The 18346-nt window shown below is 38.8% G+C and overlaps 1 protein-coding gene across 8 annotated transcripts in view; it reads right to left on the reverse strand.

Annotated features, from left to right (window-relative positions):
• Positions 1–422: 422 nt before the first annotated feature.
• MEIS2 (Meis homeobox 2) overlaps positions 423–18346 on the reverse strand; it is a 199512-nt gene continuing 181588 nt past the window's right edge. For 3 of the 8 annotated variants that reach the window (XM_068548921.1, XM_068548924.1, XM_068548961.1), the window contains 3 exons: positions 6006–6064; positions 4544–4654; positions 423–1852 (listed from right to left, as the gene is read on the reverse strand). In XM_068548921.1, coding sequence (XP_068405022.1) covers positions 1566–1852; positions 4544–4654; positions 6006–6064 — 457 coding nt within the window. In that variant the 3' untranslated portion in view covers positions 423–1565. Of the gene's footprint in view, positions 1853–4108; positions 4205–4543; positions 4655–6005; positions 6065–18346 lie in introns of all 8 variants that reach the window. The other 5 variants (XM_068548947.1, XM_068548954.1, XM_068548936.1 and 2 more) reach the window with 3 other exon arrangements.

The following is an 18346-nucleotide window of genomic DNA, read 5'->3' on the forward strand; positions in this document are numbered from 1 at the left end:
TTATCTTTGAGCACAGACGTTAGTTGTTTCTGATGATGTAAAATTAACCCCGAAAAATCCCTTTATTCTGGCAGAGAATGAACATGAAAAGCTTTATCTGAAAGTATTTTTTTTTTTAACATAATGCATCTAAAGAGGAGGTTGGACGTGTTGGTGATCTTTCAACCTGGCTCATAACACACGCACACACACACACACACAGTTTCGTACCTTTAGAAGTTTTCTGCTGGTAGAATTTATAGGCCAAATATATACTGAAAGCCTACAGAGATGGTTACCTTAAAAAATTGTTGGTAAGTTAAGTTTCAAACATACTAGATTTCTGGGGGCAAAGCCATCACCTACTTTCAATCCCAAATATACAGTAGGTACTGTGCAACCTTGCCTTAAAACTATTAAAAACACAAAAGCCTAACAAAAAATCAAAAATGAAATATTTATTACCGCATTTTGTGACTTAACACCTTTTTTTTTAACATAACGTCACAGTCCTCATACAAGTATTTTAATGTAAATTTGACAAAGCTTAAAGGTAACAGCATTTTCTTCTAGTGAGGAACACGTGCTGAGAAAAGAAGAATTCATGGACATACAATACCAATTCCACAGCAGATCTGATACTAGCAAAAACATTCTTTTTTTTTTTTCAATTGAGGTAAACACATAGAATATCTAACATGAAACAATTAATAGACCGAACTCTGTACGAAGTTTGTTACAGTATTCTCTTGCTCCTTTTTATCCTCCAAGCTTTGAGTCTCGGATAAAGTCCTAGTTGTGGTGCTATGACCATTAATAACTTTTTTTGTGTGTTGAGGAAAGCTGCCCAACTTAAGACTGTTTTGTCCACAGCCAAGGCTTAGAACTCCTGGAGGAAGCTCCTGCTCTGTCTTTAAATCTTCACTGGCAAGCTCTTTGAAGAAGAGTCCCCCAAAATAATAATAAGAATTGGCTTATGAAGCACAAACTATAAAGATCTGTTTGAAACTAAAGGACACATTTATGGAGGAACAAAGGCCGGGCATGAAAACACATTCTTGAAGCCGGAGTCCGAGGGATGAGGTTTAGCCAGACGTTCACCATGGTCTCCAGCATGGTTCTTTTTTCATTGGCCCAACAGGTTTAAAATATACCACAGTCTCTCCTGGATAGTGAATTCACTGATGAACCAAAACAGTCATTCTTTTGGGAACAACACACATAGTGTGGAAAACAAGGATATATTTTTTTTTTTCTCTTCTAAAACTATTTGAGGCAACATAACGGAGTGATCAACAGAAATGTACAAGTTTAACTTAGTTCCTATGTTTATACTACAGTAGTTATAACTCTCGGAGTCTTTTTCCAGAGGATCTTTACATGGACAGAATTGTCTCAGTGAGCCCATGATTTCACATTTGTGTTCTTGTCTCATTGGTCCTCTGTTGCTTGATGAAAAATGACAAAAAGTAAAAAATAATCACAGCTGTCTGGAATTTCATATTGAGTGTCAACATCTGGTCAAAGTTCAGAAAGTCTTAAAATAGTTTTTGCGTGTGTTTCCTTTTCCCTTGAGTTCCCTTATACTATTGGGCATGAATGTCCATAACCTGTCCGCCAACATTGGGATCTACAGAATTTAACATTGTGGGACTCTGTGCTGACATAGTCATTCCAGGGTGGGAAGGGGGTCCTCCGTGCATCATCATGGCTGGGTGGTGGGGATGGCTTGGCAAATATGAATGCATTGGGGGTCCATGTCTTAACTGAGTAGGGTGTGGGGTCATCTGGGGAGGAGTGTAACTTGGCTGTGCCATACTCATTCCCATAGGACCACCCTGAGAAACGTACTCCCCTGGCATGCTCTGCAAACCTGAAAAGAGAGAGGCAAAAAGAAAGCAGGTCAAATTCCTAGACATTTTTATACTTTACCCATCAAAGATGAAAGGAAAAAAAAAAAAAAAAAACAACAGACACTGCAAATCTTATATCTAAATTTAGCTGCAGATTCTTGCCAATGTTTGCAGACATTCAAATTGTAGTTTGCATTTAATTTCATCGCACAGCAGTATAATGCAACACAACAGAACTAAATATTTAATGCAACTAAATGTCATAAAGTGGAACTGTTTTTCAAAATGGTATTCAGTACATTTCTTTGATAAATGCAATAAGAATATAAATTCTAAGTCGAGTTTTATCAGTTAACAGTTGATATATCATTTCTTTTCCTTTGTTGCATTTATAGAAATGGACAAAAATTATAGATATTAAAATAAAGTTGACATCTTATATCTATATTTCTTCATGAAAAATTTATTGTACAAAACATTATGGCATATTCATTTTGAAGGGATGGGCTTTTATGCATATTTAAAATGAAGCCCCCTTTTGAATTAGAGGCATTCTTATAGCAGTACACCCAAGAGATTGTAAAGGTCAGAGGTAAGAAGTCAAAGTAAGGTCATATGACATGCCCAGTAGTTTATGTCTGAAAATTCCAAAAAAAAAGAACGCCTTGAAATTAGGAATAAAATATAACACTTCTAGAAATTCTTAATCAAGATACACGAGATTTGAAGTTGTGAGTTAAAATGTTGGGAAGTCAGCAGTTGAAGGATTCTGATTTCTCTTGCAAGTCACCTGTTCATTGAATTAAGGTTATATTATATTTATTGTTGCCCATCCCCAGAGCTAAAAGGACAGCTTTATTCACCTCTATTTAACCTCCAGTACATACAGTTGAAAAGCTGAACAGATGTTTTTGACACTGTAAGCTGGTAATCTAAAGGCTTATACGCTGCAGTCATTTTGTTAAGTAGATCCGCAGTCCATTATTAAGAGAAGTGGCAAAACCATCTAAAGACAATAACACAGCCTGCATAGTCCCAGCTCTCTGTTTATTCTACCACAGCAGCCTGCTCAATGGATGATGATAATTAAGTACCAAATATACCATATTGTCTGGCTGCATAATCAAATCAAGAGAGGATAATATTCTTCTGTATTAAGCTATTAATGTAATTGGTCATGAAGCATAAAATATGTTATGTAATTAAATAGGCTAGAAATTATATGGCCTATATTAAGAATTATCCAAGCTGAGCAAATGTTTTCTCTATAGCTGTTTTAGGGAACATTGCTTTCTACATTTTTTGACTGCATTAGTAAAGGAAGAAAGGAAGGAAATTGGCTTCATCAGTGGTGTGCCATGGTGACCCCCTGAGATCTCATATAAAACGTTGGCCTCTATTTACATATGGAGCATGATTTAATCAAGGTACGTGTTGTTATATTCAGCCTCATTAAACAAGGAAGTTTCGATGTTATATGAATTTTTTTATGCTCTGGTGTCTTCAGCAAAGGATATGTCTTGTTGGTAGACTCTGAATTTTTTTCAGATGTCAAAAACACTTGAAGCTTTAAAGTCTAATGGGTTTCTTAATCCAACTGCAGCCATTCAGCCTCAGTGAGAAATCCATTCCTTCATATTCAGTTGCTCCTAAATGTCTTTCCCTTTAAATTTATTGACTGACTTTCCTGTCTTTCTGTCTCATGTCGAAAGTCAGTAGGCACATGTAAAAAATAATCAAAACACACCGACTCCCTAGTGAAGAATCAATGGTGTCACTGCTGTCATATATCTAGACTAGGCATAACGAACTGCAGCATTTCATCTTTGCATATAAGATAATTTGGGCATCAATCGTGTTCTGACAGATTTATGTCACTCAAAGGACAGTTCTACTTTTCCTTTTTTTTTTATCGCTTCATTGAAGCCTGCTTAATTTCTCTCAGTCAACTGGTGCCCCCAAGACGTTATTTTTATTCTTAAATGTCCAATATCCGCCTGATGTCTGTGTTTGTGCTCATCGGGGCCTCAGTAAATAGGCTAAGAGGCAGTCCCCCCTGCTTAAGACACACGCAGGCTTGTCAGTTGGCCTTTTCTGAAGTGTGTATCTGTGTCATCTGTGCCTTCGGAGATGGTGATATATATTTAAAAACAGGTCCTTAGTTTGGAAAGGCATGCAGTTATGGGCAAGGAAAAATAAAATGGGGGCAAATTATAAAAAATAAAATAACGTCTCTGCAGTGACAGTGAAGACAGGTCGCACCCGACTGTACTTACTTCCCCCTGGCTTTGCGATTGCTTTACATGGTGAAGGTTACATGTAGTGCCATTGCCCATCCATGCCCATATTCATGCCCATTCCACTCATAGGTCCTAGAAAGGAGATAAAATCCGAGAAGAGGCCGGAAAATCAGCAATAATTGATGGTAAAAAAAATAGGAGGAAACTCAGATTCCTTCTCACTTTTTGCCTTGGTTTAAAAAGAAAAAAGAAAAAGGATGTGTATGGGGCAGAGTAAAATGGTACTGCTGTCAACTCTTTACTTTTTAAAGAGGATTCTTTTCCCCCACCCAAGAGAAAGAAAGCAGACAGAGCAGGCAGCAGGCAAATGTTAAACCCACCATGAGCGTGGGAGAGCAGAGTGGATGAAGAAGGCTGGTGGAGGAGGTGATACTTCCCAGGGAAGCCCAGAGGAGGGATGAGCAAACCTACCTGCAGGCCGGATTCCCATGTGTTGTTGACCATCCAACACAAAGCTCCCCATGGGCTGACCCTCTGGACTATACGCTGCTCCTTGGCTCACTGAAGGATCAAGAAGAAAACCTGATTGTAGTCATTCGAGGACACAGAGGAGAAAGAAGAAAAGATATACCAAACAATCAGCAATTGTTCCTGCTGCAGCACTGAAACGTTACAGCAACAACGTGGTTGGCGCTTGAAAAAGGGGGGTGTGGTCTGTCGGTGTGGTTCTAGGATTGAGGTAAGATGAGTGAGTGGCTTTAAAAAAGGTTCTGGAGGAAAGACTTCACCAGCCTGTTTAACAGGTGGGTCACCCTCTGTAGCTTTTGCTTCTCGACTTCTTTATCGATTGGGGGAAGAGGGACAGGGAATCTGATGTATAAATATTGCCACGTGCTATTAAGTTAAGATTTTGTAATCCTGCATCTCTGGTGGCTTATAAAATTTCACATCAGACACAAACACTTGATATTCGAGCACAGTTTTACAAGGTTAAACAGACTCAATGGAACATTTGCTTTTTCACTCATACCAAAGAAAATGTAAACGTGGTAAATATAATATTTCAATTGTTTTATATTCTTCTCCAACAGGTCCCCGGCCTCCATTAGTGGAATGATATTTCAGTGTTAGTGGGGAAATTTTGCCAAAGGAAATTAATTTTCTTAAATTCTTTAAACTGAGGCCACAGTTTAAATCTCCATCCCTTTGGACACCCTCGTGAGTAACAACAGTCATCACCTACACGGAAAATAGTTTTCTTTCCCGTAGACCTTCTTGCAGGACACCACAAGTCCTCAGTAAACTAAGGAAATGCCTATTTCCAAGTAGAATGATTAGGAGTTCATGGGGATGGTTCTGACAGTACTGGGTAACGATGGCTTTAGAGAAACAGAGAGACTCTGTGAGAAAAACCCACATGTGTTTTCGTGGGATGGATGGGAAGCATTTTAATAAAAAATAATGCTGGCAATGCAGCAGGTCAGGCTTTAATAGAATATTATGAATAGTCAATGCAAATGAATGGATACAATGAGTTTAACAGGGGATGTTCCAGGAGTGAAAGCAATGCGCACACCAAGGAATTGTGGGTAAGGAGAAAATGAGAGTGTGCTAATGATTGGATGCAGACAAGCAATGAGTAATTCCAGAGCTCACAGTCAAACAAACTGCTTGTGGCACTAATACTTGTGCCCAATTACCAATTCAGAAAGAAAATAAAAAGCAGTGTCAGTAGAGTCAGGGTGGGAAATCTCCAATTAGCACCAATTAGTGAAGTTGCTTCCTAGAATGGAATTCTGGGGACATTAAAAAACAAATCCTCCCAGAATGCCTGATGGAAGCATTTCTTTACCAGGTGATGAAACTCCTGAAGTATAACTTGATGAGGATTTGTGCCTGTGGGATGTGAACACAGATATGAGTTGGAACTTGCCTGCTCGATTTGACTGGTCAATCATGGGCTGTACTATTCTTCTTCTGGCATTAATAAACCTGAAACAGAACAGAGACATCCAGTCAGCAAATGCAATTTCTGTGCTCCGTGAACACCTCTGCACGAACGCTGCGGAGGATGCAATACAGTCAAACATCTACTGAAAATTATCTTTTTAATTCAAAGGCAATTTTCCCTCTCCATGTTCAAAAATAGCTGACTGCATCATCTCCTCCATCATCTCATAATCAGCTCAAAGCTGACTTGCTAAAAAGGCTCAGGAAGGGAAAAAAGTTTTCCCTGAGAAAACTTCTATTAATTTGCAATTGTGCTTCTGCCTCTTGAACAAGTCGGAATCTGGTTGAAGTTCACAGGCTGGAAGATTTTCCCCCTTTCCCTAAACTCGCCATCATAGGGAGACCCAGCCTCCTCTTGCAGCTGGTCATAAATGGAGACCAGGCTCTGGCACTCGGCTTTCACAAGGTATTGTTAGGTCAGCAAAGCCATCAATTAGGCTGTCTGAAGTTTTATCACCAACACAGCAGTAATAAGTGCTGGCCAGAAAGACTTCTGCTCTTCGGCAACTCCTGCAGTTTAAGCCTGTAAAGTTAGGGGTCACTTAGAGGTCAGTGCCAGCTGGGGGCGGCCTTTCCAGTCTAAGCTGGGACACCCAGGGCAGGGATAAGGTAACTGCCAACCATAAACCCAGCCACCTTTCAACCCACTAGAAAGACAGAGCCTCAGGTACACATGGTTGATATTAGAGTCCAAGAAACATTTTCAAATCAGGTGGTAGCTGAATCACAGGAATGTAAAGGAGAAGCACTTATTTCGTATAGAAGCCTGGATCTAATTTTGCTGGAAATCCAAAAATAAGTGCCTACTTCATGTTACTTTAATGTTTAATAATGCCCATCAAATATTCATGTACAGAGTAAGATGATAAGAAATCTCCTTTATTTCTCCAAATTTAATAAAAACAAAACAATTTTCTACCATTTGCGAGTTACCCCTGTCCCCATGCATTTAATGACATGCATTCCCCACACGCTTGAGCTGATGCACAGGATTCACGGGCTGCGTGTTTTCAGGGGGGACATGGAGGGAGGGGGATGCCTAGCATATAGCTAGCTGTTCCTGCAAAATATACCCATGGATGACGTTTCCCAGTATTCCCAGTTTCAAATCTTAAGTGCAGGGGGACTTCATGATTAATGAGTCTACATGGGGTCACAGGCAGGAACTGAAAACTCATTCTTTGAAATTAGCCAGGAAAATTCTAGCGTGTTGGCAGCTCTGCGCTCCTATGGCGTTCAAGTCCCTTCTGTGGAGGACAGCAGCCCACACCCGTTCAGGCCTCCTGTGGGCACTCTGGTGGGAATACAATTAGACGGAAGAAAAATCGCCTCTAGAAAACCAAAAGAGTCTTTTGCATATGGGGTTTGTTTGGCAAACAATGAACTTCTTTATTACTTAAGAAAGCGTAGCTCAGATGTCACACCCCCTCAGGTTTGGGGAAGAAAGTGACAGCTTATGAGAGGTGAAAACAAAAAAGAGAGTGGAAACTGCGTATTTATTCCCACTGGGCACCTTAAGTGGTGCTGAGGAATATCTGACCAGATAGATCACAAAGCCTTCCAGAAGTATCCCTCAAATCAGAGAAGGAACTTAATGGTCTACTCTTTCCCTCACTGCTTTTACTGGGACCAAGGAGGACTGACCTGAGAGTTCCACCCCCAGATCTCTTTTCATCAGCTCAGGTTAAGACCAATTGAGATGCTCAAGAGAGGAGAAGCCTTTCCTCTGCTCCTTGAAGTTTCTAATGGAGGACACACATGGCAGGGGTTTCACCTCTTTTTATGTGCTACTAATCCCGGTTTTGTTTTTTTCCTATAGGCCAACTCTTTAGGTAAAATGAATTGCTATTTTTTCCCTTTTTAATTTCACCCTTTTACTCTTTTATTATTTACATCTGGAGGTTGTTCGCTTATTTATGTCTTTCTCTCCAGTTCCCCCAAACACTCCCTTCCTCACAGAGCTGCAAGGAATCATGGTCCTTAGTTCTCAGCAGGAGAACTCCACACTGTCTTCAAACAAATAATTACGGGGAAGGTTAGAGGTTCACGCAAAGGTCATTTCTTTGGATACTAGTCAGAATGTTTACATTAGTAAAAACGGGGTCCGCTCAAAAGGTTGTTCAATGGGGGATCCACAACAGTGCAGAACATTAAGAAAAGCAATCTGTGTGCTCCCAGGTCTTTATAGAAGCGCTGAACTTGGAAATGCCACTCCAGTGTTACATTTTCAACTAGTTACCATGGCATGGACTGAATGTTCAGTAGCAGTTATGGCGATGGCCTTTCTTCGCCCAGTTCTACTAAACAAATGGGCAGAGAAGCCTCTGAAGGTTTTCACTAGATCCTTTTACAAAGGGTCATAAGAGATTTTGCTTTTTTCACTAGGGCTCCGGTGAGCCTCTCTGAATTGTTGTTCTCAAACAATGTTTGTGATCCATAGTGCTGTATCTTGCCAGATTCCTGATTCTACCACATTCTTTCAAATCATGCAGAATTTTAAAAACATATGGGCCCCAATTTTTCAGAAATCTCTTAACATACAACTCCTGCCAATTGTCAACTCCCCTGATCTTGGGATATCTTATAAACACCATAGATGTTACTATTAACATTACCAATTAATGAGCTGACTGTAAGAACACTTTAACACTAAAAAATGAAATTACCCCACTGCACTGATGAGCCACAGGCCACTCTTAGAAAACACACCCATGTACATAAAATGAAGCCATTTAATTATAGATTCAAACAATCAAATTAAGAGTAATTTTTATTTCTTTAATATCAGTAATGTGAAATTTCCAAATATGGTCTTTCCCCAAAATTACATAACATGAAAATTTTTTCCACTTCCTCTGATCTATATTTTAAAATGAAGTTATTCAGTGCTCAAACAGTAAACAGAATATCAAGTTTTGATTCCACTTAAAATCTGAAGAGTCTAAGTTGAAAACAGACTGATCTTCCATCTTTCAAGGTCCAAGCTCCATTCATATGGAAAAATGCAACTCACTGGGTCAAAGACAAAAGACATCTTAAAAGGCTCAAAAGGTTTCTTGGCTATTAAATGGGTCTTACAAAATAACATTTTGATGAGTTAAGTGTAAATGAATCAGACACATATGGATTAAGTTATCCTTGAATTTCACACGGGTTTAAAAACTAAGGGGAAAAGAGGGTGTTGGCAAAAACATTTTGGACTTTGCCAAACCCAAAACATTTGAAAAATTGCTGAAGACATCCAACTAACCAAAATGCAGCAAGCTGCACCCAACTTTAATGAAAACCCCCGCAAGTTATTTCCAATCCAAAGACTGTTAGGTTTTTCATCTGTATCTGATATTAAAAAATTCTCTAAGTTGTAATGTCATCCCAGAATGATTTTGAAGTTGAAGACATATACTTTTCTATTGGTACAAACTATTTCACCCGAAATCACAAAGTCTTCTTAGATAGCTCTTAAAAGCATTCTGAGGTTTGTACAACTTGCGTGTAAAATATGCCATCTATGATAAATGCCATAAATGTGCTAGTAAGCCTAGTGCCTTATCCAGATTTCACTTAAAAAATATTTTTCATTAGCCTCATTGTGACTTTTTTTAAGGGCTAGAGATAATTCCATTAGTGACTCCTTAGGGAATGAGTACCCTAAAGTACACTAGTTCCATTGATTTGTATTGAACACAAAGTTAGTATCCAGGCTCGCAAAAGCTCTGGAGAGGATCTACTAAGACTATCTACTTTCTCATTAAATTTTACTAAAATAGAAAATGCATTAGTATGTGTGATCCTTAAAAATTATATACTTAGACGGTTAGTTTAAAAATAACTTAATTATAGAAATAAATTCAATGACTTTCCAAGAATCATGAGGCCCTTTTGAGTCAACTTAGAGTGAAAATATATATATATATCTCTATATATTAAAAAGAATAAACCCAAGAGAGGAAAATATCATTGAAATCTCATCTTATCTTGTTGGAGAGAGGTGTTCTGGAGACCTCTCCCACAACCCCACCTTAAGCCCCAACAAAAGGAACAAACATTTCTGCAACCAAAATCTGACCGCGGTGATTTTTTTTTTAAAGTGTTTTCACTCCCCAGCATATTTCAGATTGATAGAAGTAGACTTAGGTGTCATTCCTGATTGTCGGTTGATTCCTTTTCCTTTCTCTTTCTCTCTCTTTTTAAATGGCTGATAAATCCCTCTTTCTGGTTCACTAACTTCATGCCCCACCTGGTAACCCATTCCTTTCGGCAGCATTCCTTTTGTTAGAAAGTGCAGGCTTCCACGGAGTCAACTGGAAAGATGCCAGCCCTGAAACCCTCTGAGGGGGAATCAAGAATCCCCAGAACTGAAGCTTTTGCATGGTTTGGTCTGGTTAAGGAGGGGGGGCTGAACTGCTGAAGAGGGATCCGATCAATTGGGAAGAGGTGTTATAGGCAGCTTGGTGATTGGGGACCTGTTAAAAAATGAAAAACCTCTGTTTCTACACTTTCCCCAGCCATGGGACTCATCAGTGAAGGTGCTTATTCGCAAAGCTCGCTACTGGTTGGGGTGTGCAGCAATGAAGCCTCAACAGGGGCAAGTCAGTTATCAAGTTTCTTCATTATTTTTTCTTAGTTCACAAAGAAAGCATGTCTTTTTCTGTGTGTGGTTATGGCTAAGAGTGGGGCTTTCTCAATGAGATACTTTGAAAAGGCTGAATCAGTGAATTAAGCAGGTTTAATGCCTTTGAATGTGTACTCTGACACGCAGATGATTGAGTCATGTCTCAAACATAAGTTTTTCACAGGTGGCCAGATAAGTGGGTCTTTTCTCCCAGACAACTGTGAGCAAAGTATGGTGAACAAATGAGATCCATGGGCTACTTAGGGACACATTCATGGTTCATAATTAATTTCCCAGAGCTACAGCTTAATTTATAATTTGATAGATACTAGATTAGTCTACAGCTCTCAAAACACCACGAGCTAACACTTACAAATTTACAATATAAAAACATGATATTAATCTGGAATCACACACCTTTTGTAGCTTTATGAATAGGCCTTGAGCAGTGGAGTGTTTATGCTGACATGAAAGGTCCTGGGCAAAATTATCAAGTAGCTCATGCTTATCTTCTGATGACCTTCTAATGTGTTCTTTCAAAATTCTTTCCTTTATCTAATTCTTCCCTCAGGTTAGGAGGGTGCACATAGGTTCTTTACTAAAATACCCTACTTTGGGTAAACGCTTCTCAGTAATTGTTCCATATTCCAGACTTCTCTGTAGAGCAAAGTGATGAAGAGCATGGGCTCATATTTTCTGCCCTTTCCTTGTTGTGTCACCTTGGGCAAGTCTATGTAAACTTCTGGGCCTCAGTTTGATTCCTATCTATAAGCTGGGGCAATAGTTGGGCCCAGATTGTTTTTGAGGATCAAGGGAGATATTGCATGTAAAATCTTTGTGCCACAGCACCTGGCACACAGTAAGAGCTCATTAAATGTTAGCTTACACTCAAAATGCATCTATCTCATGTCCCCTCCTAAAGAGCTCTGTTCTCTTACGGGCAATAATTCAGACTAGGTGGGTTATTATTAAACAAAGCCATGCTGAGTTGATAAGAGGGTAATAATGTGTTGTACCCCTGCAGGTAGCATGTGTCCATGCCATGGGGTCTTCCCAGAGATTACAGCTAATACAAGTGTATAATGCCATGGTGGGGGCTTTAGACACTGGAGTGGGAATCTCCTGGGGGGCTGGGTAGTGGGGCGAGCTATTTTGGAATCACTCTCTTAACGGTTCTCTAGGTCCTTGCAACTCTATGTTCCATGGACGAGCCACATCAACATCACCTCAAGCTTGTTAGAACTGCAGAAATATAGTGGTCCCCACCGTGGCACTACTGAATCTGAATCAATATTCTAAAAGATTTCCAGGTGACATATGCATATTTAAGTTTGAGAGTTTCTGCTCTAGGTCACATACCAAATACATGATCCAGTACTCTTACTTAGAATAGAAACTTGCAAAGATCAAGTTGTAATCAAGAACCTTAGCTGTGAAAATGCACATACTGTTCTCTTTAGTTATGTCAGATCTAAACAGTCCTGTAATCACTTGTCTTGGGCAACAAACAATTTATAATAATTTAATACATTTTACTCCATCGGTACCTCCTAAAGGAAAAGTTGGACCAATGAAGTGTTCTTGTGGAAACTGTTCTCTCTCAGGAATGGATAGCAGGAAAATGGTAGATTTCTATTTTTATTTCATGTAATTCTGCTCTGAGTTTTTAATAATAAGTATGATTATTTTCATAATTAAAAAAGTGTTTAAAATGACCTGGAGAATTTGGCATCCTATTTGACTAAGGCGTATACAGCCAATAGTAGAGACTTTTTAATAAAAGTATTTGAGAAATTCCTCTAAGATAGGGAATTATCTTTTATTTTCTTTATAATACTGAGCAACAATAAACATTATTCCATAAGTATAATCACACCCAATGGCGCGTAACAAAACATCCCAGCAGGTTATGATTTTGAAGCACTGTTACTCTTCCAGAATGCCATCAGATTATTCATGTGCGGCTATTTATCATGCACTATAAAAGTGATCTTTCAAAGCTACTTGAAAGCAAGGGAGGAGAAAATACACAAAGATCCTTAGCTATTCATATCTAGGATCTATCCTCTTAAAGATAAAATACTAAGTCAATAGACGTAAGTTGTAGTATATTACCTCATCCTGTACATGATTTATTGCAGATGGAAATCAACTAGAAACTGAATTACTCTGAAAGTTTTACTACTGACATTAAAATTCCAGATCTGTATACCTACACTCCTAATAGTGCTTCTGAAAACAATTCTTTACAGACACGGAAGATACATCTACAGCTTTGTTCGGCTCTATCAGCATAAAAAAGCAGGAGTAATTGTTTTCAAAATTACCAATGATCAAGTACCTGTTCATCTATCTGAACACTACTGCCTGACTGGGCTTCGAAAAATCAACCAGTCACCTGACAATCAGTTACACACATTTTAGCCAGTTCTCATCATGTTCCTAGCCATTTCCTAATTCGCGCTAACAGGAGAAGATCCCGACAAATCTAGTATCTCTTTAGCTTTCAACATCACCTTTGACTGGAGTATTAATTCTATATCCTACTTCTCAGTGGAAGCCACCTAAGCATGAACTTGCCAAAAAATACACCAAGCTGTTTAGTAATTATGTATTAGCGATGTTTGAGGAGATCAAGGTGCACTTACGTGCCCTATTCTACGGATATCTCTTTGATGAGCTTGTCATCTGCTCGGAAGAAGATGTAGGAGGATTCTCCCATACAGTCTAGCAGGCCAGCTGCTAGCTGCCTGTCAAGCCCTCAAATGGACAAGTAGTCCAGAAGCAAAAATGTCACTCCTTTGATCTGGCAAAGGAGCAGCTGCTGATTTATAGAGTAGGACTTTGTTCTTCCGTTCTATTTTACTTTCTTTCCTAAGGCAGAACCACAAAATCCAGGAGAAAAAAAAACAAAGTGCCGTTCCCGGCAACATCAACAAGCTCTGACAATTGCAACAGGGTTTTTCTTGGCCCGAACAAAGCTCTCAGGCATCTCCTTTGACGCTCACCTTTCCCCCTCCTCTCCCCCTTCTCCCCACCATTTTTTGCAATGCGGTAGTTATTGTTTAATTCAGCTTCTGTAAATGGAATGGACTGTGGCCAGCAAGCCTGGGGCATAAACACACCTGTATGAAAGGAGTCTTATTGTAGCAACCATCTACAAGCAAGCTCGCATGAACCACACGTTCCTGAGTTGAGAAAGAATGCTCCATTTTTCCTGACAGCAAATTTTACCCTAAGTGAGTTTCTACTTTTGGTGCCACCAGCCTCTGATGACCACATTTGAACTGTTTCCTCTTCAACGGCATTACACCCTTCAGATCCAAGAGAAAAAGGGATTCGATTTTTTTAATCTGTGAGCAAACAGATCCATCAAAAATGTTTATTCACTGTCTATAATATCAATCATTAAGCCCCGAATTAAACAACATCCTGAAAAGCTTTCGCAAATGCAGTATCAAAGATGCCATAATGTTGATTTCGTTACCACTGATTTATACTGACACAGGCTTCCCTGAGTAATATATAAGGAAAAAAATCAACCACAAAATCTCCATAAGCCATATGCATCGCCTTGCTAAGAATTAAACTGGTTTCAAACGCATGATCCCGTTCTCAGTGGATACATCTGTCACGTCAGCGATGTCCTGTCAACCAAGTGGAACAGGAAACAATGTGGCCTTGAGATAAACTGTGAGAAGTCATTAGCCATATGCATGTACGTATGTGTGTGTGTATACACGCACTTCCACATACATGTATGTATATGTATGTGTATACACATACACACACACACACACACACACACACACAGACACACATCAGGCAGGCAATAAACTTTGCAGAGATTAACACCTGGCTAAGTTTTCTGTGCTGCTGCTGCAAGGAAGGGTAAGAAGGGTTGTCAACTCTCGAATATTTAGACATATAACCACATAGGTCAAAGACAGAAACTTTGTAGGCAGTGGGAATGCTGAAAATGATGGAGAAAAGAAAAGCTGCTAAAAATCCTTGTTTTTCTGCCATCATGCCATGTTCTAGTGTTTGCTCTCTTCTCCCCTTTCTCACTTTCCAGGCCAAACAGACATTCTTCTCAGCCTCATTCCTTGCTTTATGCTATGTCCCCCAGTGGTCGGTCAACAGTTATTCAGCACCCACCGCCTCAATGTCCAGAGAACTGTCCTCGTAGAGCTTTCTCTGGGAGTGCATACGTATCCCAGGGAGAGACTGGGTTCTGGAGGGGAAAGGTTAGGGGGTAGGAAGGGCAGCAAGGTATAGAGAACAGGGATTATGTAAGGCATCTTTTCATCCTTTTTTGGTCCTAAAAACTTTAGAATGAGTAAGTATTAAGCTCCACAGTAATCTGTACATGTGTCACACACTGATAAATCTTCTGCATTCTGTACCTAACAAAAGACAAGTTTAATGACAAGATCATATATAATAAGAAATTATATATAATAGGTAAGTATATAATTATATGACTCTCTCTGTGTCCATATTATTTAAAATTTTAAAAATGCAGTTCAAGCCTTTAAAGATTTTTACTCTTTGCAACCATAGAAACAAATTGAAAAGCACAATTTGAGAATACATAATAATTACAAATCATAGCAGTCCACACTCAGTAAATAAGTGTGATGGAGTCAATTAGAGAAGTCAGATGACGGTTAATCACCGGATTCTTGGAGGAGGGAAGCTGGACCAGATTAAAAGTGTATAGATTATTGGGAAGGAAGAAAATAAGGAAATGGTGTGTGTGAAGACACTGAGGCAGACGAGGGCCCACTGTGTGCAAGAGAGGGTGCAGGACCTGACTTCAGACAGGCTCCTGGTTTTGGTCTGGAAAACATGGCCACAGTTAATAGACAAGCTGGTGGAGGAGTTTTTATTTTTCCAGCTTTATTGAGATGTAATTGATATATAACATTGTGTAAGTTTGATATATAAGACTGTGTAAGCTTAAGGTATACAACGTGTTGATTTGACACATTTATATATTACAAAATGATTAGCACTATAACATTAGCTAACACCGCCATCACATCACATAATTACCATTTCTTTTTCGTGGTGAGAACATTTAAGATCTATTCTCTTAGCAACTTTCAAGTACATGATACGAGACTGTTAATTATCATCACCAGGCTGTGCATTAGATTCCCAGAACTTATTCATCTTCTAACTGGAAGTTTGTATCCTTTAACCAACATCTCCCCGTTTCCCCCACCCGGGTGGAAGTTCTTGAGTAACAAATTGAACCTCTGAAATTCCTGAAGAGTGGAATGATGAAATATGGTGCTTGAGGAAGACCTATTTCTGAGAGCTATGTATGAGTTGATGAGAAGCTAGAAACTAAACGGTAGAAAGCTATTCTAATCCAAGCAGAAGAGGGAAATAAAGTGAACTCAGACTAAGGTGGTAGAAGTACAAAAGAAGTAGGCCATGTGGGTTGGAGAACTGCTGATGAATTGTGCTTAGTTGGCAAAGATACAAATATAAACGATATTAAAAGGATAAACCTGAGAATCTATGTCTGGTATGCTATGGTATACACTTGATGAAAATTGGAAATTTTGGAGGAATTCCTACTTGTTGTGATGAGGAGAGGCAAACCCAGCTTTCCAGATGTTCCCTTTGAGTTGACAGTGGGACTTTCAGGCTAAGAAGCTAGTCAGGCCACTCAAGACAAAGGACAAAAGAAGAGTGAAAGGCTAGAAAGAAGCGACTTTAACTTCAAAACCCTCTCATCTCTTCAAATATCCAAAACTAGATGAATATTTCAGGCTGTGGCAACGAGTATAATAAACTGCCTAACTACTTCCAAAAGAATTACTTCCTCTTCATAGATCCTGCAGATTTTACCAAGTCCTTTATCTAACAATGGCTGGTCAAGTTAATTGTCAGTAAAAACCTTTATTCCTATTAGGTCCAGCTTGCTTTTTCTTTTAATTCTGAGATAATTTGTGTGACTGGATTTAGAGGCCAATGGTAATAATGTACTGTGTACTGCTAAACAAATTGTGTTTCACTTCATACTTTGTGGAAGTTCCAAAAGAGTTTTAAAGATTGGAGATAGGAAAAATATATGGGAGACTGTTTGTTTTTTAAGACAATTAAGGGTGGGTTTTCTCCAGGCAGTGACAAATAATTTAGAAGAGAATTGATAGGACAAAGTGTTACATTGAAAAGGGACTCCATTAAGTGTGATGGCTTCCAAATTGTGTCCTCCTTTCAAACAGTATTTTTCTTTTTAAATGGGCTTTTAAAGTGAAAACTATAGCACTTCACCCAAAATGGTGTGGAAACAAATGGTTCTCAAGTGTCTATTCTTCAACTCAGGCCAAACCACCCCAACACCAGCAATCTACAGCCACTTGGTGTTTGGAGGGAAGGGGCTTGCATGAGAATGTCCCCGTGGCCCTTTCATTTGTCTGTGGGGCTCCTTTTTCTAAAGCAGCAGGGGAGACCTCAGAGACCAGCGTGGCATGCCAGGAGTGTTTGGATGGTCCAGCCTCTTATCCTTCTTCCAACTCTCCTGCTGATTTAAAAGAAAGAATGTGGCAGAAGACACATGAGGAAAGTGGCAACATTCTTAGGGCCCTTTATCAATACCACTGCTTTCTTTAAATTGTAGCTTGGTCTCTTGTTCGAGAGGCTGAGATTTTAGCACTTTTAAAGGGAACCATAAGTGAGAAATCTCCTAGGTGTTAAGCTTTAGAGTGGCTTCAACCCAAAATAAGAAAAAAAAAAAAAATGAGATTAAAACACAGAAAGTCAAGTAATATTAAGAAAAAGATCCAACAAACAAAATATCATAAATATGCATACATGGTACAGTCTTTCTGTTTAAACCAAATGGTATTTAACCAGTTTATACTGATATCTAGTCCAGGTGCCAAAGGGGGAAAAAATCAAAGATTTAAAAAATTTCAAGGTCACTTCAAATAAACTATAGCTCTAACAGCTATACATCTAACAATAATCTTTAAAAATTGTTATGAAAACATATCCCATTATGTCAAGAGGCAAAAAAACTATTCATAAACATATGACTTAATGTCTTCACATTTATGATGATCAGACATCAAAGACCAAATTCCAAATAAAATTTCCTGACTGCCTTTTCTTAATAACAAATTGAACATCTTTTACTTTGATTTGCAGCTGGGTAGCATTCTGTATCTTCTTCAGAGCTGTTATATGCAGTCTTTCCAATGTGACGGTATTATTACCCACAAAATTTTTAGCATCATCCCGTAATCATAAAAGACATAAAATATATCTTTATAAATCACAAGAGACTCAGCAAACCAGCAGTTATGCCACATCTGCTTTAATCCTTAAATATTTTAGCTTTAGAGGGTTAGTGGATTTCTTTCCCCTGATTTGCAGAGAAATAAAGACATCAACCTTTGATTCCTGTGTTCCAGACAAAGCTATAGTCTCCAACAGACAAAGAAACAAACACTTTGTACTGCAATTTGAAAGGATGTTTTTTTTGCATATTCACATTTCACATCTATCAGAATTTCCTAAAGTGGCTTACTATTAGAAATAGAAATGATAGCATTTGAATGATCTCCATTTTCACAGTAAAGATAAAGTAACATAAAAATAATTTAATTTACAAATTGGTTTAACTGCTATAC

The sequence above is a fragment of the Eschrichtius robustus genome, chromosome 1 (assembly GCF_028021215.1).
Source record: "Eschrichtius robustus isolate mEscRob2 chromosome 1, mEscRob2.pri, whole genome shotgun sequence".
NCBI classification, from domain to species: Eukaryota; Metazoa; Chordata; class Mammalia; order Artiodactyla; family Eschrichtiidae; genus Eschrichtius; species Eschrichtius robustus.